The 24,544-nt window shown below is 47.8% G+C and overlaps 1 protein-coding gene across 1 annotated transcript in view; it reads left to right on the top strand.

Moving 5' to 3' along the window:
* Positions 1 to 24,544, top strand: part of LOC139761717 (uncharacterized) — a 256,164-nt gene that overhangs the window by 122,675 nt on the left and 108,945 nt on the right. The window contains exons 3-5 of the mRNA XM_071686102.1: positions 7,551 to 7,635; positions 9,003 to 9,678; positions 10,237 to 10,350. Of these exons, the coding sequence (XP_071542203.1) occupies positions 7,551 to 7,635; positions 9,003 to 9,678; positions 10,237 to 10,350 (875 nt within the window). The remainder of the gene's footprint in view (positions 1 to 7,550; positions 7,636 to 9,002; positions 9,679 to 10,236; positions 10,351 to 24,544) is intronic.

Raw genomic sequence — 24,544 nt, 5'->3', positions numbered from 1 at the left:
GTGTGTGGGGGAGGCACCCTTCCTCTGGAAGCCTTACCCTCCCAACACCTCTTCGTCCACTCATCAGTAATGATGGCTTCACATCCAGCCATCTACTAGACCAAGATTAGATACCAGTTTATCTGCGTTCACGTACACACAGGACGCCACGTTCACGTACACACAGGACGCCACGTTCACGTACACACAGGACCCCAGTTGAGCACGAGCCTCTACACCTCCAACTTCTCTTCTTCAGCTTCCGGATCCTTCTCTTGGTCACTCCATTCCTAGTAACCTCCTTCAAACCCCTTCCAAAGTCTTCCCCTCCTTCATCCCTTCCTAAAGTCTTCCCCTCCTACAACCCTTCCTAAAGTCTTCCCCTCCTACAACCCTTCCTAAAGTCTTTCCCTCCTACAACCCTTCCTAAAGTCTTCCCCTCCTACAACCCTTCCTAAAGTCTTCCCCTCCTACAACCCTTCCTATAGTCTTCCCCTCCTTCAACCTCCCTCCCAAAGTCTGCCTCTCCCTCAACTCGCCACTATCGTTATCAACGACCCACAGTATCAACAGGTGTGTTTGCCTGCGTCTTTCTGGCCACAGATATAGACGTCATTCAGATCACTCATCCCAGTAATGCCCGTAGTTTGGGCTCCAGTCCATCTAGACGTGTCCCTACTGTAGTTGTAGACGGAAACAATTGACGCCGTTGACTTAGGAAAACGTTAACCGTCTCTTATCTGTGGCTCCGTCATATGTTTTGTTGACAGACTCTCCTTTGTTATTCCCACATTGCCCGTCAGTCACTGCCCGTCCCTCATTGCCCGTCAGTCAGATGCCGTTCCTCAGTGCCCGTGCCTCTGCCCGTCCCTCATTGCCCGTCAGTCAGATGACGTCCCTCACAGCCCGTCCCTCACTGCCCGTTAGTCAGATGCCGTCACCCACTGCCCGTCAGTCAAATACCGTCCCTCACTGCCTGTCCCTCACTGCCCGTCCCTCATTGCCCGTCAGTCAGATGCCGTCCCTCAGTGTCCGTCCCTCACTGCCCGTCCCTAACTGCCCGTCAGTCAGATGCCGTCCCTCACTGCCCGTTCTTCATCTTGCTGTGGTACTTATACCGTATTCATTAGACTGTTCTGTAGCTTTATCTGTGTGCCAGCAGCGTAGCAGATATGAGTCCCAGCTGTACAGTGGATCTGTGTATCACCTTTGAGATGGATCTGTGTACCAGCTTTGCAACAGATCTGTGTACTTGCTTTGCAGCAGATCTGTGTACCACATTTTAGGTGGATCTGTGCACCAACTGTACAGTGGATCTGTGCACCAGCTGTGCAGTGGATCTGTGTATCAGCTATGAGGTGAATCTGTGTACCAGCTGTGCGGGAGAATGTCATTCGTCAACACACTAAACCATTCACTAGCGCTCTACACTTTCCTCTGGCTACCTCCTTTGCTCTTTATGGCACTGTCATACTGATCACGGCTGCGTGTCGCGTCCCCCCACCATAGACCCCACAACACACGCATCTACAACTCATTTTTTGGTGGAAGATTTACGACATGTTGTGACGGTCCATGGCTGTTCTGTGTACCATCTCACTGCACCAGCCTCATCAACATCTCATCTTTCTTTTACTCGCCAGTGATTCACTCTCTCACGTTTTCACTCACAATCCTGAGTTACTTGGCACTCTCCGTCGTCCCTCATGAGCAGGGCCGAAGCCACGCACTTATGCCTCGAAAGGGTTCTCCCCCGCACGAGACCTGAGGCAGTATCGCCTCCTTCACTCACAAGCGCAAAGCCGTATCTTCTGCAGGTAAGCGCGTCCTTGTGTATACAGTGTAGGCATCAACCTCTCCTCCAGCACTGCACACAACCCTCTCTGAGCCCCGGGTGTGCCTAGCCTTAGCCATGCGTACCTTGCACACACACATGCAACCTTCTCCCCTGCACCATTGTCACTTTTATTTCTTTCCTTCCACGCCAGTCTTAACACCCAGCGCCCCTGCACGCACCTACTGTAAACCTCCCTCCCTGCTCACATACCTCTCTTTACACGCACTCTGCAGGTCCTCAGCATCCGTATGTTGCCGTAAACACTCGCCAGATTCACAGTCAACACCACACACACACACACACACACACACACACACACACACACACACACACACACACACACACACACACACCTTCCTATCGCCCACTTTGCACATCCACTACGCCTGGTCATGCATGCCATGCGTGTTCTTATCTCACTATGACTTGACCCACACTTTCCCATACAAGCTACAAACGCACCCAACACCATCACCACACATACACCTTCTTACAGAAGCCACAGATTCTCTTAACATCAGTTAATTACTTTATTTACTGGCCTACATGATGTGACGTGGGTAACACAGTACAGACACACACACAAAGCAAATTTGAGAGGACAGACCTGTACAAATTTGGGAGATGTGTCATGAAGCAGGTTCATAATGATGAGATGAACGCCCCTTGTAAGCTAGTTAAAGACACATATGATTTACGTGTTGAAGCTCAACATACATACGTGGACAATAGAAGGATATATGAGTCAGGTTACAGTGGTGGGCTGATGCCCCCAAGTGCTTAGTATAAAGATTCAGGTCCGTCCAGAGGAGAACAGAAATACATATCACGGGGCTATTCAGTTGGTGGCCCGCGGGCCAAATCTGGCCCTTTGAGTGATTATTTCTTGGCCCTTTGACAGACTCAGAAGAATTAGATTAATGAAGTTATTCATTTACTTAAGTGCTTACGACATTTTATATAAGTAGATTCTTATCGTTACCAACTGTATGAATCGGCTGGATGAAACGTGTGATCATTTGTGATAATTAGTCGAATGAAATGTGTGGGGAAGAAAAAATGGAGGCAAAATGAATGTATGGCCCCTCCATCAATTTGGCTTTCATAATCGGGCCCTACACTTGAAGTAACTGAATAGCCCTGGTATATTAGTTTGGTCCTGGAGTGAGCTGAGGGGGCCCCCTAATAATCATTATATATATTACCTAAATTAATCATAACGAGAGTGATATAAGAGTCACGTCACAGAGGTGCGGTGAAGGCCCCTCGTGTCTCCAGTACGTGGATGTATGGCTCGGATATCAGTGTCTGCCTCCAGCACCGGCTGGGGGAGGAGACACAGCTGACGGAGGCCTAGGACCAAGTCCTGTGGAGGCTGTAGATCTACCGAGTACCAGTGTATCGCTGTCGAGTCCCCGACGTCACTACCTCCTGGGTGGCAGACGCTTACCTCCGGCTACCCTGGGCCTACCTCCGGCCACCGAACGCTTACCCCCGGCTATCAAACGCTTACCCCCGGCTATCAAACGCTTACCTCCGGCTACCGAAAGCTTACCTCCGGCTATCGAAAGCTTACCTCCGGCTATCGAAAGCTTACCTCCGGCTATCGAACGCTTACCTCCGGCTATCGAACGCTTACCTCCGGCTATGGAACGCTTACCCCAGGCTGTCGAACGCTTACCTCCGGCTACCCTAAGCCTACCTCTAGCCACCGTAAGCCTACCTCCGGCTATCGTAGACACACGTCCGGCTATCGTAAGCCTACCTGTTTCTCAAGATGCGAGGGAACACTGCATATTCACTGTAGAATTATCACTCGCAGTGATGCAGTGATTCTCATCACATAAAGCACGTTGTATCTACGAACTCCTCTTACTGACGAAAACGTGTGTGGAGATCGGAGTTCGTCTTCCTCTTCGTTCTATGAACGTTCTCATTCGTTATAGTGACGGATGACGTGAACACAGCCAATCCCGCTAGTTATAAACGTCGCTCGCTGTCATGTTGTATTTACCCTCATTACACCATGGTTGTCTCTGTGCTAATTTATCGTCTAATTCCGACCATCACATAATTCCAGTTGGCAATCGGTTGATCAACCAGCTACAACCATCCTTCATCCTGGGCGACGGCATTGCCTCTGGCCGCATCCATACTGGTGATGGATGCGGCCATTATACCAGTGATCGATATGGCAATCATGCTGCTCTGGATGACCTCTGTCATATTTTCTCCATAATGGTTCGTGCCTCAGCACTAATGGGTCATTGTGAGGTCATTAAATGGCCTGCATTCCCTCCGGGGGTACGGCAATCCCTCTCGGCTATAATTGTGATCGGTGATCAACCGTCGTGTTCACTCGCACTTTGGAACTTGTCGTAAAGTTATTGTATAGATAGTGATGTGCATAATGTAAGTATACAAATGGAATGCAAAAAAGAATTATATGTGGTTATTATGTCTTCCTTAGTTCTCCTGGCTTTTATAGTATGGAACAAAAGGAGCCAAGCGAGGAGTGTTCATCCTCCTCGAAGGGTCAAGGTAAGGGTGTCTGAACTGTTCGGATGTAAGCAAGATGACAAGAAAAGAGAGATTGGTATTATGTTTAAGGAAATAAACCTGGTTGTTGTGGCTCTGAGTGAAACAAAGCTCTAGGGTATATGGTTTGGAAATGTCTTAGAGGTAAAGTTAGGGGTTAGTGTTAAGGTGAGAGCTAAGGATGGGATAGTACTTCTGCTGAAGCAGGAGTTGCGGGAGTGTGTGAAAGAGTACAAGAAAGTGAGCCCCAGACTGATTGATGTGAAAATAGAGGTAGATTACAAGAGATAGGTGATTATTGGTGCTTATACACCTGGCCATGAGAAGAATGATGAAGAAAGGAGAGTGTTTTGGGAGTAGTTGAGTAAGTTTGTTAATAGTCGTGATGCGAGAGATTGGATATTAGTAGAGGGTGATTCAAATGCCAAAATGAGTAATGTGGCAAGTGAAAGATAAAAGAGGAGTGTGTAGGCGGTCCTTACGGGGAAGGAGCGGGAATTATTGGGAGATGTACAAGAGAAAGCGGCAGGAGGTCAAGAGAAGGTGCAGGGGCTGAAAAAAGAGGACAAATGAGGGTTGGGGTGAGCAAGTATCAGCAAACATCAGGGAGAATAAGTGAATTGTTTCATCCACTTACTTCGGTGCCCCATGACCTCTTTTTCTTTGCAATGGTCACTACTCGTGTGTATAATTACCTATTGTACTGTACGAGGGAGGGAGTTGTGTGCACTCATTGGGGACCCATCTCTTGAACGTTTTCTACTGTCGCGTAACATTTCAAACTTCTGTATGCTGGCCAACATACACCACATCCTCTTTCAATTTGTTACGTTCATCAACCACTCCGCTATAAAAGCGGTTTCTTTTTTTTACATTTTTGTAATAAGTTTCTTGCTTAATTTGATGCTGTGTTTTGTAGATCACGTTTGTGTGTTTCTGTGGTGAGTGTGTGTGTGTGTGTGTGTGTGTGTGTCTGTGTGTGTGTGGGGGGGGGGGAGCGCCGTCGTCTCTGGAGGGGAGGAAAGGCATGACGGGCATTAGCTATAAACCCCTTTACCTCCCCGGCGAGGCGGTGAAGGTAGACCATGTAAGCGGCGGGTTATCTTGGGATCATCACCCTCCACCACCGGTAAAACCCATGAGCTGGCCTGGGATAACATCTCCTGCTGGCCCTCAACACCTCGGATTGGGTTCTGACGCGGAGGTGGTCGCCCCCAGGAGGCCATAACTCTCCCCACACGCTGACACCTCCTCTCCCAGGAACATGACCTCCCTTGATGGGCTTCTCAAACATATCTGTATTTTTCATAATTAATATTTCCTGCGATTATAAGATTTTAGTCGTGCGTTTTACACTCGGATCTCTTGCGATGGGATAGCCAGGCTCGTGGCCATGGGTGAGACTTGGACTTTTCTTCAAACTGATCCAAAATTTTAACTTCACAAACCATTAAATGTTAGTAATACCTGACTGTCCCTACCCTCCCCCTTCCTGTAGCCTTACGGCACACGCCTGCCTCCCTGGCAATCCGCGGACGTCATCAGCAGCGGGTGACTAACCACAACCCAAGACAAATAATCTCGAATTTCGCCAGCGTCTTGCCTCGAGCAAGCTAAGTAGCTGAAGAAATTACATGGTAGCTGTGAGGGGACCCCCGAGGATGGGATGGTGCTTACCCAGTCGCTAATGTAGGGGTCTCGGCTGCCCACACACACACACACACACACACACACACACACACACACACACACACACACACACACACACACATACACACATACCACCCTCCCCGTAGCAGCACCCTCCGTGTAAATATAAACCCAGCTTGTATAAACCGCTTGTGAGAGTAGATCCTGACAGTTGGGTCGTGACCATACTGTCCTCCTGGTTGCTCTCGCCTTCCTAACGGTCGAGGTGTGAGCCACGGCCGCTGGAAACGCGGGGCGCCGCCACATGGTGACCCGGGAGGAGGAGGAGGAGGAGGAGGAATTCCTGCCGAGCGCGACCCTCAGAGACGGTCGTGGTACACGCGGGTACACGTAACCCTGCCGGACGGACGGCTCTGTAATTACCACAGCCGGGAGAAGGGGAGGAAAAATATTCCCATTTATTTATCCCCGGACTGAATATGGGAGTCTTCGGAAGACCAAATATAGTAAAAGGTGAAGGTGCGTTCATCTCAAACCTATATTTACGGGAGGGGACTATTTGTCCAGGTAATTTCATTCCGTGTTAAGATAAATGAAACTAGTGAAGAGTCTACAATGGGGCACCACCATTAGTTCTCCTTCGGCACCATCGTGTTGGTGGGAGCAGGTCCAACGTAGACCAGTACCCACATACCGCCATGGTGAGTGAGTTTTACCCCCCCGAACTGTAATCTTTCCCATGACGGGACACCGTAAGTGATTAACGAAGCCATAAGTGATTAACGACGCCGTAAGTGATTAACGACGCCATAAGTGATTACCGCTGATCACTAAGCTAGCCAGACTTCAGCAAGTGTGTGGTAGCTTAGATATGGCCCTCTGGCAACCAGGGTTATAATCTGCTGCCCATAAACACATAATAACGGTCATGTGTCATGTAATCAAAGGCACATATGTGACGTACTAGACAGTAAACTGAAAAATGTGATAGAGTATTCAACTCTGAAACTTGACGTTGTTCACTGGAAAGCAGCAATAATTGTGTTAGAGAAATTTGTCTCTGTAATGAACTCTGAATGTAATTATGGATCCTAGAGTTCATTAGGTTAGTGTTAATGGCTTTTAAGCACCTGATGTTAGCAGCTAATGAGTGTCCAGTGCAGTGATGTATTTATCAGAAAAAAATATTAGAATGAAGCAGTGATGCTGTCTGGCCTGTGATTGTTCGGAGTTGATGTATTCATTGCTAAAGAGACGCACAAGTTGAAACCATATTGTTTAAGATCATCTCCCAACACTGAATTTCCGTACATATATTTCTATATAATTGCCTAATTGCCTCAGGATTATCTACCAACACTGAATTTTCTTCCATATATTTCTATGCAAGTAATTGTCTAATTGCCCTATTAGTCAGGTTAACTGATGGCTCAACGACATATATTTCCTGTAAGTACTCCCTGTGTGGTTTAGATCGGATCACAGGTGATGTGTTGCGCAGGGCGCGCGTTAGACTAACCAGCCACCTTTCGTTCCCACCCCGCAGGACGCAGTACCGCACCTTCTACGAGGACCGTGAGGAGGTCCACACCCGCACCGTCTTCGCCTGCTGCCCCGGCTGGACCACACAGGTCAGTACTGGTCACCTCTGGTCCACACAGGTCAGTATTAGTCACCTCTGGTCCACACAGGTCAGTACTGGTCACCTCTGGTCCACACAGGTCAGTACTGGTCACCCCTGGTCCACACAGGTCAGTATTGGTCACCTCTGGTCCACACAGGTCAGTACTGGTCACCTCTGGTCCACACAGGTCAGTATTGGTCACCTCTGGTCCACACAGATCAGTATTGGTCACCTCTGGTCCACACAGGTCAGTAATATATATATATATATATATATATATATATATATATATATATATATATATATATATATATATATATATATATATATATATATTATCCCCGGGGATAGGGGATTAAGAATACTTCCCACGTATTCCCTGCGTGTCGTAGAAGGCGACTAAAAGGGGAGGGAGCGGGGGGCTGGAAATCCTCCCCTCTCATTTTTTTTTTTTTAATTTTCCAAAAGAAGGAACAGAGGGGGCCAGGTGAGGATATTCCAAAAAAGGCCCAGTCCTCTGTTCTTAACGCTACCTCGCTAACGCGGGAAATGGCGAATAGTTTAAAAGAAAGAAAATATATATATATATATATATATATATATATATATATATATATATATATATATATATATATATATATATATATATATAATTACTCTAGTTTCGGGAGCTATCATGTAACTCCACAGCTCAGTATGCAAGCAGAACTTCCCTAATGAGAGTGTGGTCTGGCAGGCTGTTTGATGCTGCAACTCTCCATCCAGTACACGCCATACAACCTAGCTGGTCTGGTTCACCATACTGGAAGCCTTCCACCTCCACCAAGTGGTTCCATGAATCTCCCTCTGGTGTTCGCTGTCATTTAGTATGCGTTTTTTTTTTCATTTCATTCTACCCCACAACAGCAATGAACTCACTTCCTGCACTCTTTCTTTAACACAGTCCCATAGCTCCTCCTCCATCAGGAGTACCACCTTGTATTTCACTCGTGACCTCTAACTATACCCGAACTTTAACTCCACAACGTTCCGTAAACCATTCTTCCCCCTTCCCCTTTCGCTCGGAGCCAAGACATTAGATTTCTTTCGTGAAACGGCGTCAGTCTTTCTTTTTTCATTCTGATTACAATTGTGTACACATTCAGGCACCCTAGCCTGAGGCTTCGAGGACCAGTCCTCGCTTGGCTCCTTTCTCTGTTCCTCTTTTCAGAAAGAGATTATACAAGTCCCTCACTCCAGGCCGTGTGTGTGTGTGTGTGTGTGTGTGTGTGTGTGTGTGTGTGTAATCAAGTTTTCTCCGCATTGATCCGTTGTGTGAACATCAGGGAATCCGTCTCTCGTTAGCGTAACATCAGTGTACTCTTGTTACCACAGGCGGCCCAGCAGGACTCGACGGAGGGTCGACATCATGACGAAGATGAGGCTGGCGAGGGAGGGTGTGTCACCAGGATGGAGGACTCTCCAGCGGACGGTGCTCGGGAGATCCTTCACGAGGGAGACACCTACTACATGGTCGACGACTCCCAGGATGGCAACATGTCCCAAGCTGGCGGTGAGGTGCACCAGTCGGTCGGTCCCCCTAGCGGAGGTGAGGTGAAACGCGGGAATGAGACGTCTGAGGAGGATATCAAGAAACCCGCCTCTGGCAGGGTACCCGTATACGCCAGTGACGACCCACAAGCTCAGGAGGGCCGGGCGAAGAGTGGTCTTCTTCATGGCCTCCGTCGCCAGCCTTCGCCCGGAGTAGATGCTATCGCGAAAACAGATCAGAGGTCGCAGGACCACCTACCGCCCTCAGCGAGACACCCCAATGGCCACCACCGCCGGTGGGCGTCTGCCGCCACCGACGGCGCCAGACCAGGCACCCGCCGCCGCCACCAAGGTCATCGTCGGCGTCATCATCGTCGCCACAGAGACAGGTCGCCCGCGAGCCGAGACGAGGACTTGGAGGTCAGGACGGTCTACACGTCAGGCAGGAACAAGAATCGTCACCGCTCCCACAGGAACAAAAAGTACGACGCCTACAGCTACACCATCATCCTGGCGGACGGTGAGTAGTGAGGCTGGGGACAGGTAGAGCCTGGGAGTGAGTAGTGAGACTGGGGACAGGTAGATCCTGGGGTGAGTAGTGAGGGTGGGGACAGGTAGAGCATGGGGGTGAGTAGTGAGGCTGGGGACAGGTAGAGCCTGGGAGTGAGTAGTGAGGCTAGGGACAGGTAGAGCCTGGGAGTGAGTAGTGAGGCGAGGGACAGGTACAATCTGAGAGTGAGTAGTGTTACTGGGGGCAGGTTGAACTCCCCATCACTTAAGTACCTATGCTCTGTGTGTTTCGTGAGACATCAACTTGCAGGTTTTTTCAGGCTCGCCCAATGTCAGTCGAGAGCTCCAACCTTCATATAAACATAAACAAATCATCAGATGTCCTCGCTAGTGCCTGAATCTTGTCAGTTGTCAGTAAAGTGTAACTTAACTGTTCGTACAGTTGTCATGCATCAAGGATAGTATCCTCTGTAACCAAAAACAATGTTGTATTTCTATATGGTAAATTCTTATTGTAGTTTGAGCATTGCAGCTGTGCACTGAGGCTGGTCTGGTGTGGTCCTGACAGGGAAGAAAGATGGCAGTCAGGGAGGAGGTCAGGGTCGCCTGCCGGAGGAACAGGTGCCGCGGGCGGAGGAGAAGAAAGAGGAGGAGGAGGAGGTTGTCCCAGGGGCGCCGTACGGTAAGTCCCTCTACAGGATCTCTGGCTGGTAAGTGTCACTGGTAGTTTGGTCCTGGTACCGTCATCTCCTACAGGGTATGGACGCCCTTAGTTGTACGGGAAACGAGAGGCAAAACAATGACGGATGTCCTAGATGGCAAACCCATCTACGGTGTCCCTCAGCCTCAGGCATTGCAGGGGCGTCACAAAGCACATACGAAGGAGAGAACATTAATTATCGGTAATGATGGAAGAGGGACTCTCGAATACGTAAATGAATTAAAGATATGAAATGTTTCGGTCGCAAAACAGTCTTAAATGTACGATATCCATTAATCTGAACACTGAGAATGAGCCGCTAAGATTTTTTTTTTTTCAACCCAGCTGATTATTTGAGGTGATCAACGACATCATATCGAGAGAGAGAGAGAGAGAGAGAGAGAGAGAGAGAGAGAGAGAGAGAGAGAGAGAGAGGTCCTGAAACACGGTAGGGGAGTCCTGCCGTCGGTGTATACCCAAATAGGGCAGCGGGTGACAGTGATCCTGGTGGGACTTAACTCTCTCACGTCAGCCTCTGGCCCGCCCAGGGCTCACAGAGACACATATATACACTCCTTTGTGATTTGATGAAGCTGGCACGGACGCCTCTCAGAAAAGGCGGAGGATGAGAACCATGTCTCACTGGCTACTCGCTGTTACAGAGCCGAAGCTGCGCGCGCACACCGATGCCTCCTGACGTTACGAAATTAGCTGGAAGGGAACATATGCAGAACGTAAATCAGAAATCCATTAACGTACTACGTTTATGTGTGAGATAGGATATATCCATCGTCACTCCTTATAGCGTAATCGGGTTAACCCATACTAAGTCCGGGTCACAGTTTAAGGGTTTTAAGAGCCACCGTTCACAACACAGTAGCCTAGTAAAGCGGGGGGCACTTGACAATGTTTATCTTCGCTCACACTGCCTTTTACTCTCTCTCTCTCTCTCTCTCTCTCTCTCTCTCTCTCTCTCTCTCTCTCTCTCTCTCTCTCTCTCTCTCTCTCTCTCTCTCTCTCTCATATCGTAAAGAGCCTCGATTTACTGGGTTGTGTTATAGGCTGTAGTATAGCGTACGAAGATTTTATACACCCTATATAAGTAGGTTTGGTATCCTTAAAAGTTTTAAAAACTTGGCGCAGTATATATCGTCTGTACGCATCATCCTGTATACACTGAAAAAAAGAGTATTGGTATACGGTTTGCAGCACATATATTTATCTTCCTTTACTAGAAACAACTCATTTACACAAACCATTTATCCTTACGGTTTGCAACACATATATTTATCTTCCTTTACTAGAAACGACTTATTTACATAAACCATTTATCCTTTTACGGGTAATCGAAAGCAGTTGGGCAACGCTCTTCGCTGAATCGCAAATATTTGAGTATCAGAGTATGAATAGTACAGTTTGAATCATGTTTATGGAAGTGTGTGTTTCTTTTTTTTTCGAAATCTTTGTCTGAGGACATTTGATGTTCCGGTAATTTATTGTGTACCATATCCGACGTTGGTTGTTATAACACGAAACTTTTTCCTTGAATGTTTCTTGAGTGGCGTCACAACCCCAGTCAGACGCGCACACGAAGGTAAGTTCTTAACAGTTGTATATTTGCCTTGACGTGTGTTCGGGTTTGGAGATCCCACAAAACAAAGCCTAAAAACCCACAATATTCAGCACTGGGACTTGTCCGGTTAGATTCCACTAAGATTATGAATACGACGCAATGTTTTATTACGTAGGTATTTTTAGCGAGAATAGCGTCTAACGTAATTATTTTCTCGTCATCAAGAGTTAGGGAAAAACCATTTATATATGAATTCCAGCTGGGGGTAGCGATGCTGTTTCCTTGTGGGGAGGGGTAGCGCCAGGAATAGATGAAGGCAAGCAAGTATGAATATGTACATGTGTATATATCTTTGTATGTGTATGTATACGTGTATATGTTGATATGTGTGTGTATGTATGTATGCGTTCGATGTACATCAACTGACTCATATTTCTCTCTTGTGTCTCCCCTGATGATGTATTACACGAAAGTGCACTTGGGAACTTATCGTGTTTCATTTTCCCCGTGGACTCATAGGAATATATATATATATATATATATATATATATATATATATATATATATATATATATATATATATATATATATATATAAAATGTTAAATCCTGATGTGTGTCAGTGGTAGTGTGGCCATAATGATTACGGTTATAGAAGGATAAATCGTGGGGAGAATGTGAAGGTTGGGTAATGGGCCTCTTGAAATGCCTGCCATGCGGGTGTTCAATGTTTACTTTGCCAGCGTGGATGATTGGATACCTACCTGCCTTGTTAGCCTCTCTCTCTCTCTCTCTCTCTCTCTCTCTCTCTCTCTCTCTCTCTCTCTCTCTCTCTCTCTCTCTCTCTCTCTGGGACCATCATGGGGGCCACAGGACGATAGTTCGGAGAGCGACTGGTGAAGTACGTTGGTGGTTGTGTGATGACGTAGTGTGTGAGGCAGCACATGGTCTTCATCACCAACACACACACACACACACACACACACACACACGCACACACACACACACACACACACACTTTTCTGGAGTAAACACGAGGAGTTGGAGTAAATGTAGCTTGGGATCAAGAAATATGGTACTGCCGGGGTTTTGAAAGGAGGAAGATCTTTGAGGTATATCGTCACAGATGATAAAGATCTTTGAGGTATATCGTTACAGACGATAGAGAAAGATCTTTGAGGTATATCGTCAATGACGAGAGAGATCTTTGAGGTATATCGTCACAGATGGTAAAGATCTTTGAGGCATATCGTCACAGACGATAGAGAAAGATCTTTGAGGTATATCGTCGCAGATGGTAAAGATCTTTGAGGTATATCGTCACAGATGGTAGAGAAAGATCTTTGAGGTATATCGTCACTGAAGGTCGGTACAGATCCCCTGTGTGACGGATGCAGGTGAAGGGGAGTGGTCCCAGGGTCCTGAACCCCCCGTGGGACGGGTGCAGGTGAAGGGGAGTGGTCCCAGGGTCCTGAACCCCCATGGAACGGGTGCAGGTGAAGGGGAGTGGTCCCAGGGTAGTGAAGAGGTGGGTCTCCCCCAAATAAGAAGTACCACTGGGAGCCAAATGGGACTCCTGCAGTATGGTGGGTGAGGGAGGCAAGAGGCTGTGGTCTGTGGTGTGGCCTGGTGTCTGTGGTGTGGCCTGGTGTCTGTGGTGTGGCCTGGTGTCTGTGGTGTGGCTTGGTGTCTGTGGTGTGGCCTGGTGTCTGTGGTGTGGCCTGGTGTCTCTGGTGTGGCCTGGTGTCTGTGGTGTTGCCTGGTGTCTGTGGTGTGCCCTGGTGTCTGTGGTGTGGCCTGGTGTCTGTGGTGTGGCCTGGTGTCTGTGGTGGGCCCTGGTGTCTGTGGTGTGGCCCGGTGTCTGCGGTGGGCCCTGGTGTCTGCGGTGTGGCCCGGTGTCTGTGGTGTGGCCCTGGTGTCTGTGGTGTGGCCCGGTGTCTGCGGTGGGCCCTGGTGTCTGCGGTGGGCCCCGGGAGGTGTTGACAGGACCACTACCGTTGGCCAGGAGTGACAGGGTAAAGTGTCGCCCTTGCGGGATGATGCAGAGCAGACGCCGTCTATCAACCCGGAATTATCGCCCCCGCTGGGTGGAGTTCCGGGACCTTGTCTTGCCGGTGTGGTGCTCCAGCTTCATGTTCAGTGCAGTGCATTTCCCACCTGGATGGCTGAAAGGATGAACTGTCGTGCTCAAGGATCTTATAGTCGTGCTCAAGTCTCGTCCCGTCGTGCTGAAGACTCGTACCGTTGTACTCAAGTCTCGTACCGTCGTGCTCAAGTCTCGTACCGTCGTGCTCAAGTCTCGTCCCGTCGTGCTGAAGACTCGTACCGTTGTACTCAAGTCTCGTACCGTTGTACTCAAGTCTCGTACCGTCGTGCTCAAGTCTCGTACCGTCCTGCTCAAGACGCGTACCGTCGTGCTCAAGGATCGACCCGTCCTTAAAATATCGAAGTCCACTTGAGTGTGTAGGCAAGTACTTCACTATGGCACAGGGGCGACACCGGCGGGAGACCCGCCACAGTCACCACCACCTGTTGTGGTGGGAGGAAGGCGTCTGGCTGCAGACCCTATACCTCCCCTCACCAACCCTCCCGTCACACACTGTCATCACCTCCTCACACACTGGACACCAGCAGGTGCGGGAGTGGCCACGCTGCCCCGGTAGCGGAACGCGCTGCCACAGAGCAAGTTACCGATATACCATCTAACCATATCCCTTAAGGTATAACCTCTACCCACAGCGAACATCGTACCATATACTTGAAGTTGAGAAATATTAAGTGTCAAACATCGATTGGAAAAAGAGGTCATGATCTTCAGCCTAAGTTGGTTTACGTGCTACATGAGGACAAAGGACACGAGACTGGTCAAGAAGAGAGTCATGGGAACTACAGACAATAAAGCGATGTCTTTCATGGCATAAAGTGGGAAATGGAGTTCCATAAAGTGGGAAATGGAGTTCCATAAAGTGGGAAATGGAGTTCCATAGCCATAATATAGATCAGTTATGGAAGGTTCTGTAATGTCCACGGTCTTTGAATTAGAACATGGGATAGTTACCTTGAACTTTAGTTAGAGAGGGAAGGCTCGAAAAGAGAGATGTGGGTTCATACGAGACGTCAGGAAGCATATATGTAGCTTCGAGATGTAGCGTAGGGGAGATACAGGTTACGCTACAGCCAACTAGCATTTGAAGGTAAGAGAGAACAAGAAATGGGTATAATAAAACAGAAAACGGAGATGAGGACTTTTGAAAGAACATTGTGGGCAAGGCAGTAGGAGGCAACCCTGCAACACCCACAAGACATCACCAGGTGGGAAATATCTATGTAGAGCAATTCCCGTGGTGTAGCGGTTAGCGTTCCTGACCATGACGCATTCAAGGGCTACCAGCCCACCGTCGCCCTCATGGGTTCGAATCTTGGTTGTGGCAGTCGGTCCACAGTCCACCCAGCTGTTTATTCACGTTAAGAAATTGGTCGATGGAATGGGTACCTGGCTTAGGCCGCAGTATATATATATATATATATATATATATATATATATATATATATATATATATATATATATATATATATATATATATATATGCGCTACCTCGCAAACGCGGGAGACAGCGGCAAAAAAAAAATATATATACATATATAGCGTTAATGGGATGGTCTTGGTTATGGCCTCAGTTGCCCGTGTCGTCTAAGCTTACATAAAAAAATAACTAAAGAAAATTAACCAAGTTAAGGGATACGAATTGATGGAGTTGTAGATGATGATGATGATGTTGCAAAACTATGCGGAGGAGGTTTCAAACAGGGGATTCCGTAACACCAAAATTACGTTGGTGATAGAACCTAACAGTGAAACTTACGTAAAGGATATTCCGTAACAGTGAAACGTCCGTAGAGTACATTCCTCAACAGTGAAACAATTGCTCGTGCAGCTGGTCGTTCCGGGACACTGTCAGGACGAGGTGAGCCAGTCAGCAGGCAGGTGATGACCCGGGGGTTAGGGAGGCGAGGGAGGGAGGAGGGGTTGAGTGACTGGTCGTGGGGAGGTGGAGGTGGAGGTGAGGGAGGAGAAGACCCTTACAGCGGAAGACTCAATGAAGTGCCCAGCTGTGCCGGAAGCCCCTCCCTAGAGCAGCTGGTGTGGCTCCGCCTTTGCAGCGGCAGGGTGTGGCCCCGTGTCCCTGCCGCCAACACCTCCACCACCATCACCACCACCATCTCCACTACCGTCCTCACCCACAAAGCCTCAGGCCAACACCACCATCAAGACCCACCCTCCCCACACAGGACTCTCTAGTGGCAATCTTACCCCCACGTAGTACAGTGCAACGCCCTTACTGCTGACTCTCCATTGCCTTGTGCAGACGTCTTCCACTTCGTGACCTCCACCACGATCTCCTGTGCCCATGGTTAGTCTGCACATAAACACTATGGGAGGTGGCCGCGCCCTAGATCCAAGTCTTAAGAGACTTCGGGCACACACACACACACACACACAGCCAGCTCGTAAGAGCGGACGCCGAAGTAATATTTGTGTAATAGAAAGAGAGCAGAATAAATCTGCCAAAAAGTTTGGCTTTTGCTTCTACTGTGGCTAAGGGAGAGGTTAAAGCGAGCTTTAACAATTGTCCTGGTAATTGAAAGATTCTCGCCATTTAAGTTGTCAGATTTATTGAACATTTGTAAAACCTCTTTTAGGCTTTTGTATGCTTTTTACTCAGTCACATTAGTTCCTCCATTTTCCTGGTCTTCCAGGGCGGTTTAAAGTAAACACTGACTCTCTTCATGATTCATGGAACGTTTTCACTCTCATTTAAAAGTCATTTGCTTTTAGAAATATTCCTCATATTTTCCACAATATTGATATCAAGGAGTTTTATACAGTTAATAGAGAAACAAAGAGTAGTATTTACGACGAGATATTGCCCAAAAGCAGGGCTAGCGCGTAGTGTTCACCGCAGGGAAATCTAGAGTTAGGAAGAACGAGTCTTGTTTTGCGTTGTGTGTGAGATGGAGAGATTTTACGTATGTGGACTGAATGCCAGCAGCCCACATGTAGGGCGAAGGGGGAATAAAAAGACAGCTACCAAAGCTAAAGGAATGACACATGACAGCCACTGAAGCGTTGGATGACTGCCTAGCCCTCACTAACCCTGCCGGCACCCAGGCTAGGGTAGTAACAGGTAGTACACCTCCCTGGTCGATGGCTCTGCCTACCACCTACCAGAGATGGAATACGGACATGAGTTAGACTGAGGAATACTTTTTCAGTTGGTCTGTGTTAGGATGTACGCAACACGACCCAGTGTGTGCTAACAGAGCAGGTCTACGGTGTCCTTCCTCCCTGTGTTAAGATGTACCCAGTACGACCCAGAGTGTACTAACAGAGCAGGTCTACGGTGGGGCACCTCCCTGTGTTAAGATGTACCCAGTACGACCCAGTGTGAACTAACATAGCAGGTCTACGGTGGGCTACCTCCCTCTGTTAAGATGTACCCAGTACGACCCAGTGTGTACGAACAGAGCAGGTCTACGGTGGGGTACCTCCCTGTGTTAATATGTACCCAGTACGACCCAGTGTGTACTAACAAAGCAGGTCTACGGTGGGCTACCTCCCTGTGTTAAGATGTACCCAGTACGACCCAGTGTGTGGTAACAGAGCAGGTCTACGGTGTCCTACCTCCCTACATCACTAGGTCTACCACACACCTCCCTAGAACCTCTGTGACCCACTGCTAGCCTCAGTCTGCCTCACCATCAGACTGGGGCAGGAGCCGGAGCGACCCCATCCCCACACTTGCCCCGTCCTTCCCTCCGCGCTACCGTGCGATTCAGCCGTCGGATTCGAACCCCGCCCGAGTGGTGATGCGTTTGGCCCAGCAGCGATCGTCAGGGTAGCGAATCCAGGGGGAGACATTGTGCCGCACCACATCCTCAGACTGAAGGGGAATTGGATGAAATAGATATGTAATTTCGTGCCCAATTTCAAGACATATTGATAGGTAAGTAGGTCGCTCCAAAGATTTACGGAGGCCAGTATTTTGACACCGTTAAAGATCGTAGATATTTCTGTGTCAGAGCCGGAATGAAGCAGGCGACGAATTCAACAGCAAAGCTTATTTCATTGTGTGATAAATCTGTCAGCCTTATCGCTCGCGTGTATTTGTGGCGTTTTTGTGTCGCTTTCACGTGTCGAAGCTCCAAGGCGAACAGCCAACCCAGCCCCCTCCCCATCTCTCTCTCTCTCTCTCTCTCTCTCTCTCTCTCTCTCTCTCTCTCTCTCTCTCTCTCTCACCAACATTAGTGTAACCAATATTTAATGTGTTCTTCTGAATCCGGATTTTCTTTAGCATTCTCCTGAGCTCGATAGACGTTTTTCACTTCCTCCTACGGACACCACTGCCGGCTGTTTGAAGTTAACCAACTACGTAAGACCCGTACGTTAAAAGTGTTTTGTTAACGGAGAGAATAAAACGGTCCAGATGGGAACGTTATATCTGTCGCGCGTTGTGGGGGTAGTGGAGGGCGGCGCCCTGGTCGAGGGAAGGTTAATAGTCTGTTGAAAGAGATACATGTATCTCTGGGGGGAGGTGGAGCGCACCTGCTCCTCCCCGTAGTGATGACTTCGCTATCACCCCAGGGTTCTGGGGGGGTGAGTGTCCCCAGCCACGCTGTTGTGGACGTAGCAGAAGAACAGTGATGTGTGAGGTGAGGAAAACTGTATAGCTTTTTCTGCCAATGTCTTCATTTTTCAGCCGTAAACATCACACATCTATGTTGAGTCTTTAATGAATGTTCATAGTGGCAAAACAGCGTATAGTGTATATATTATTTCTTTCTTTTAAACTATTCGCCATTTCCCGCGTTAGCGAGGTAGCGTTAAGAACAGAGGACTGGGCCTTTTTTGGAATATCCTCACCTGGCCCCCTCTGTTCATTCTTTTGGAAAAAAAAAAAAAAAACGAGAGGGTAGGATTTCCAGCCCCCCGCTCCCTCCCCTTTAGTCGCCTTCTACGACACGCAGGGAATACATGGGAAGTATTCTTAATCCTCTATCCCCAGGGATAAGTGTGTATATATATATATATATATATATATATATATATATATATATATATATATATATATATATATATATGTATATATATATATATATATATATATATATATATATACATATATATATATATATATATATATATATATATATATATATATATATATATATTCATATATTCCTATGAGTCCACGGGGAAAATGAAACACGAAAAGTTCCCAAGTGCACTTTCGTGTAATAATCACATCATCAGGGGAGAGACAAGAGAGAAATATAAGTCAGTTGATATACATCGAAGAGACGAAGCTAGGACGCCATTTGGTAAATCCTCCTTTCTCGTTTTTTTTTTTTTTAATTTTCCAAAAGAAGGAACAGAGAAGGGGGCCAGGTGAGGATATTCCCTCAAAGACCCAGTCCTCTGATCTTAACGCTACCTTGCTAATGCGGGAAATGGCGAATAGTATGAAAGAAAGATATATATATATATATATATATATATATATATATATATATATATATATATATATATATATATATATATATATATATATATTACCTCCGTTGGAAGTGTTCCTCTCCTCTGTTTGACAACGCTCGCGGGGTTATCATTCAACGGTGTTTGTCCAGGCTGGTCCCTCGGTGCTGGACACAGCCATGAACGTTACAGACCTGTTAAAAGGAAGGCGGACCAAGTCCCGCCTGGTGAACTTTGACACGGTCGCCTAAGGTGGTTTGCTCTGGCTCTTCGCCTGACCTGAACCTCTGTGGTGGGGGCGGTGCTGTCCTGTGGGTCTTTGCGCGTATGTATGAGGGAAGACTTTACCCTCCAGCTGTGACGTGTGAGTGGGAGGGAAGTTCCCTCCTCGATTTGTGTGTTAGCATTTGTTCCCTCCTGTATTATTTAAGGTTTAGTTCCACACCTGACGATTGAGTCTCGCACAAGTCAGACATAGGCTCCAAGCTGCTGGAGATTATAATCTGTGAAGGTTCTTGCATTCGCTTTCTTGAGTCACACCCGAACACGAAGACAGAATATGAGACTAGCATTTTCCCTTGTTAAAGAAGGACATGACGCACATAATGAGGGGTCTCCGTAAACCGACATCCGCTAGGTCCGTGATGGTCCCAGTGGGACGTGAACACGTCAGTAGGACGTGAAGGTAGTGCCAGTAAATCATGAAGGTAGTCAGTAGGTCATGAAGATGTCAGTAGGTCATGAAGGTGTCAGTAGGTCGTGAAGGTGTCAGTAGATCGTGAAGGTGTCAGTAGATCATGGAGGTGTCAGTAGGTCATGAAGGTGTCAGTAGGTCATGAAGGTGTCAGTAGGTCATGGAGGTGTCAGTAGGTCGTGAAGGTGTCAGTAGATCATGAAGGTGTCAGTAGATAATGAAAGTGTCAGTAGGTCGTGAAGGTGTCAGTAGATCATGAAGGTGAGGTCGTGATGGTGTCAGCATCATATCTATCCCTGGGAGGTTCTCAAACCTCCACAGGGTCAAATCAGAACCCAAGTTACCATACCCTAAGGTCGCTCCTTCCTGCTGGAGGGTTTACTTCTCGTGTTCACCGTGCCAAAATGGTTGTAAACCCACTAACTCATTATATTTCAAGCCAGTAGGTATAAACCAAGTATATCGAAGTGCAGTTTTAAAGTCGATTAGATATATATTCTCGAAGGTATTTCATGCAATTCGAATATATGAAAGGAAATCTTGTACGTGGAAAGGCTAGTGATCGAGAGGCGTCTGGTATCCTGTTCAAGGGTTATGGTCCATCTGATTACCAGACCCTGAAGGAGGAGGACCTCGACCACCGACCAGAACCTCCCGGAGTAAATCCTTGATCTCTCAAAGAAGGAAAAAAAAAAGGAAACGTCGCGTGTAGCCAGAAGCTGATATGTGGCAATACAGATGCCGCCCCAGTGCCAGTGTTTCGCGACTCTGTCGCTCCTGATGGTACGTACTGATGGGTGAATACGGTAGTGTGGTAGTGGTCAGCGCTACCCACCATAACGCAGGCGAGGGCCTGCCCGGGGTCGAGGCAACATGGGTTAAAGTCCTGGATGGGGCAGTTGAGCTGCAGTCCACCCAGCTGTTCATCACCTTTCGGTGTTGTTCGATTATTTGCATACCTGACTTCGGCTAGGATAAACACACACACACACACACACACACACACACACACACACACACACACACACACACGGCACGGGTAAGTGAATGCCCTTATCAACACCATCTCATCAACGCTATATATAAACACCTTAGCCTAAGCCATGTACCCAATTTTAACGACCAGCCTTTAAGGAGGATGAAGACCTGGGTGGACTGAGGGCCGACTGCCGCAACCAGGGCCCGAACCTATATAAATAGCCTTAATGAAACGGCCTTAATTAGGTCTGTCACTTGTCTGTGCAGTCTCAACTCACGTAAAAAGACAGACTGCTGTCTGTCTACCCAGCCACACCATGATTGACTTGGAGGCGGCGGCACCTCAAGACAACCCACGCAAACAGGTGCGGAGGCACCAGCTGGCTCGTCACTCCTCCCACATCCCCATGACTGCCCACGGTAACACGACCTGACTTTACCTACGCCGTCAACACGCTGGTCTCCCGGGATTCCAACCCAGGGGGAGGTTGAGCAACGGTGTACCTACGAGTCTCACAAATGCCAGGCAGCCATAGTTCTTCTCCTGCAGCGTTTCCTACCTTCACTCAGAAGAGCGTTAGTCTGAAGTTTGGATCGGTACAGATTTAATGTTGGAGGTCTTTGATGCGTATCATTTATTTGTGTGTGTCTGTATGTTTATGTGTTCATGGGGGTCTGTGCTTGTGTGTGTGTGTGTGTGTGTGTGTGTGTGTGACGTGGTAACCCCCTATGGTGTCTCTATGTCGCCTGTATTGACGTGGTAGCCTACTATAGTGTCCCTATATCTCCACTGTTGACGTGGTAATTCCCTGTATTGCCCCTGTACCTCCTATACTGACCTGGTGAACCCCTGCACTGTCCCTACATCTGCTGTATTGACGTGGTAAACCCCCATAGTGTTCCTATACCACCTGAATTGACGTGGTAAACCACTGCACTGTCCCTACATCTGCTGTATTGACGTGGTAAACCACTGCACTGTCCCTACACCTGCTGTATTGATGTGGTAAACCCCCATAGTGTTCCTATACCACCTGAATTGACGTGGTAAACCCCTGCACTGTCCTTACACCTGCTGTATTGACGTGGTAAACCTCCATACTTTTCCCATACCACCTGTATTGACGTGGTAGCCTATGGTCAAGAATACGATGGTGCCCCGCGCCAGCACAGCAGCGAGGAGGTAGACCAGTCCGTCTGTCTCTTTCCGTCGTTAAACCATTGACGGCCGAGCTGCCAAGGTCAACACAGCGCCGTTCTACAAGACGGGGGGTTTGTTGACAGTGGTGAGACAGTTAGCCAAATCATCTCCAGGGAACAGTTGTTGTTTGTTAAGCAAGGACGGAAGAAAATCTGGTAGAGTTAATGGGTTAGGTTTTTGGAGTTGTGTACACTCAGAGTATATGTAATTCGGTTGTTTTTGTGATATCTAGTACTTGTCATTATGTATGCTTACGAGTATGTATACCAGAGATGTATGTGTCATTTCTCTGTCAGTTCGTGTGCTGTGTGTGTGTGTGTGTGTGGTGTAAGAAGTGTCTGGTACGTTATACATGCAATGTGTTATGTATCAGGTGCATCATGGTGTCAAAATTGAATGTGGCCTGATTGTTGTGTTTCCAGCGTTGAATGTGGCCGATGTGTTGCACTTCCAGCGCTGAATGTGGCCAATGTGTTGTACTTCCAGCATTGAATGTGGCCGACGTGTAGTACTTCCAGCGTTGAATGTGGCCGACGTGTAGTACTTCCAGCGCTGAATGTGGCCGGTGTCGATCTTGTAGCGTTCAGTGTGATCGACCTATCGAGCACACATCCCTATCACGTCTGGTTCTCTGCCTCAATTGACTTAATCCTGAGCCGTGTTGCCTGCACCAGGAGGTGACTCCCTCCCTCCCTCCCTCCCTCAGCACGCGGGCTAATGAGGTGCACGTGTGTTGTACCATATTCTCCTCCAACAGACACATTAGACTTCATTCATAACTTCTTTAAAGAATTTCTATCACATCCTAAGATCGCCTACTAGACTCAGATGGTGAACCGATAGAACACTGTGTTGTTTTTGAGTTACACATCAGTTCGTTGACTTTGCTTCAGTGTTGCAAGTTGTGTTACCAGTAGTTGAGTGGTGTATTGACTTTGCTTCAGTGTTGCAAGTTGTGTTACCAGTTGTTGTGTGGTGCATTGACTTGCTTCAGTGTTGCAAGTTGTTGTGTGGTGTCTTGTTGTGTAGTGATGATGTGTGTCTTGATTTCCCAGTCGTCTTAAATTAATTGATACCAGTCACACACATTTTTTGTCGTTATAGAAAGATGAATGAATGAGTCATACTCTCGTTCTCATAGAGAGATGAGAAAATATACCAGTCATACATTCGTAGTGATAGAAAGATGAATACATATGTCATACTTTCTTCTCACGTATTTTCAAAAGTAACATTTTTTTTCTTTTTGTTCATGCAGTAATTCCTCCCACGGCGAGACAGGGTGTGTGGTGCCGCTGCAAACGGTCTGTGTATTATTGTGACGAGTCGTGGGCTCAGCCGATCTGTCAATAACCCCTCCTCCTCCTCCTCCTCCCCCCCCCCTCCCCCCGGGTACTCGACGAGAAGAACCTCCTCCTCCCAAAAAATGGTAGGCAGAGAGGCTATTCCCGGAGCAGCACTGCCGCCTCACTCTCGTTTGTTGTGTTTTACCTCCTCCTGGGTTGTGGGAAGAACATAGGGTGGTGGTCCGTGAGCACACGTCGCACCTACGCTTATACAAAGGGAGACACACACACACACACACACACACACACACACACACACACACACACACACACACACACACATAGAGAGAGAGAGAGAGAGAGAGAGAGAGAGAGAGAGAATTCTGCCCACGTATGTCCTGCGTATCACGGAAGTTGATTAAGAAAGTGACTATATATTGACCAGGTGAGGTATGCAGACTGTAGACATCATACAATATATACCCAGATTATCTTCACTACACTCTAAAATATACACCCAGATTATCTTCGCTAGATCCTACAATATACACCCAGATTATCTTCACTACGTCCTACAACACACCCACACATCCTAACGTCACTCTCACCACTGGGAAACTGCCTCCCACCCTCGGCTAAGTCTCCTGTGCTGGTAGTGGCTATCAGCAGTATGAATTGTCAGGCGCATGGACCACACGGTAGCCACAGTGTCAAGTGACAAGCCGAAGTGTCACTGTCATGCGATGACATGACTCTCATGGACCAGTAAGTGATGTTATCATGAGCTAGAGTCAAGGGTAGTGTGTGGCACCAACCCAGAGTCTTGTGTCGAAAGTGGCATCGACCCAGAGTATTGTGTCGTACGTGGGACCGACCCAGAGTATTATGTCGTACGTGGCACCGACCCAGAG

The sequence above is a fragment of the Panulirus ornatus genome, chromosome 41 (genome assembly GCF_036320965.1).
Source record: "Panulirus ornatus isolate Po-2019 chromosome 41, ASM3632096v1, whole genome shotgun sequence".
NCBI classification, from domain to species: Eukaryota; Metazoa; Arthropoda; class Malacostraca; order Decapoda; family Palinuridae; genus Panulirus; species Panulirus ornatus.
Note: the sequence above shows the minus strand (reverse complement) of the source record. Positions and strands in the feature narration are given on the sequence as shown.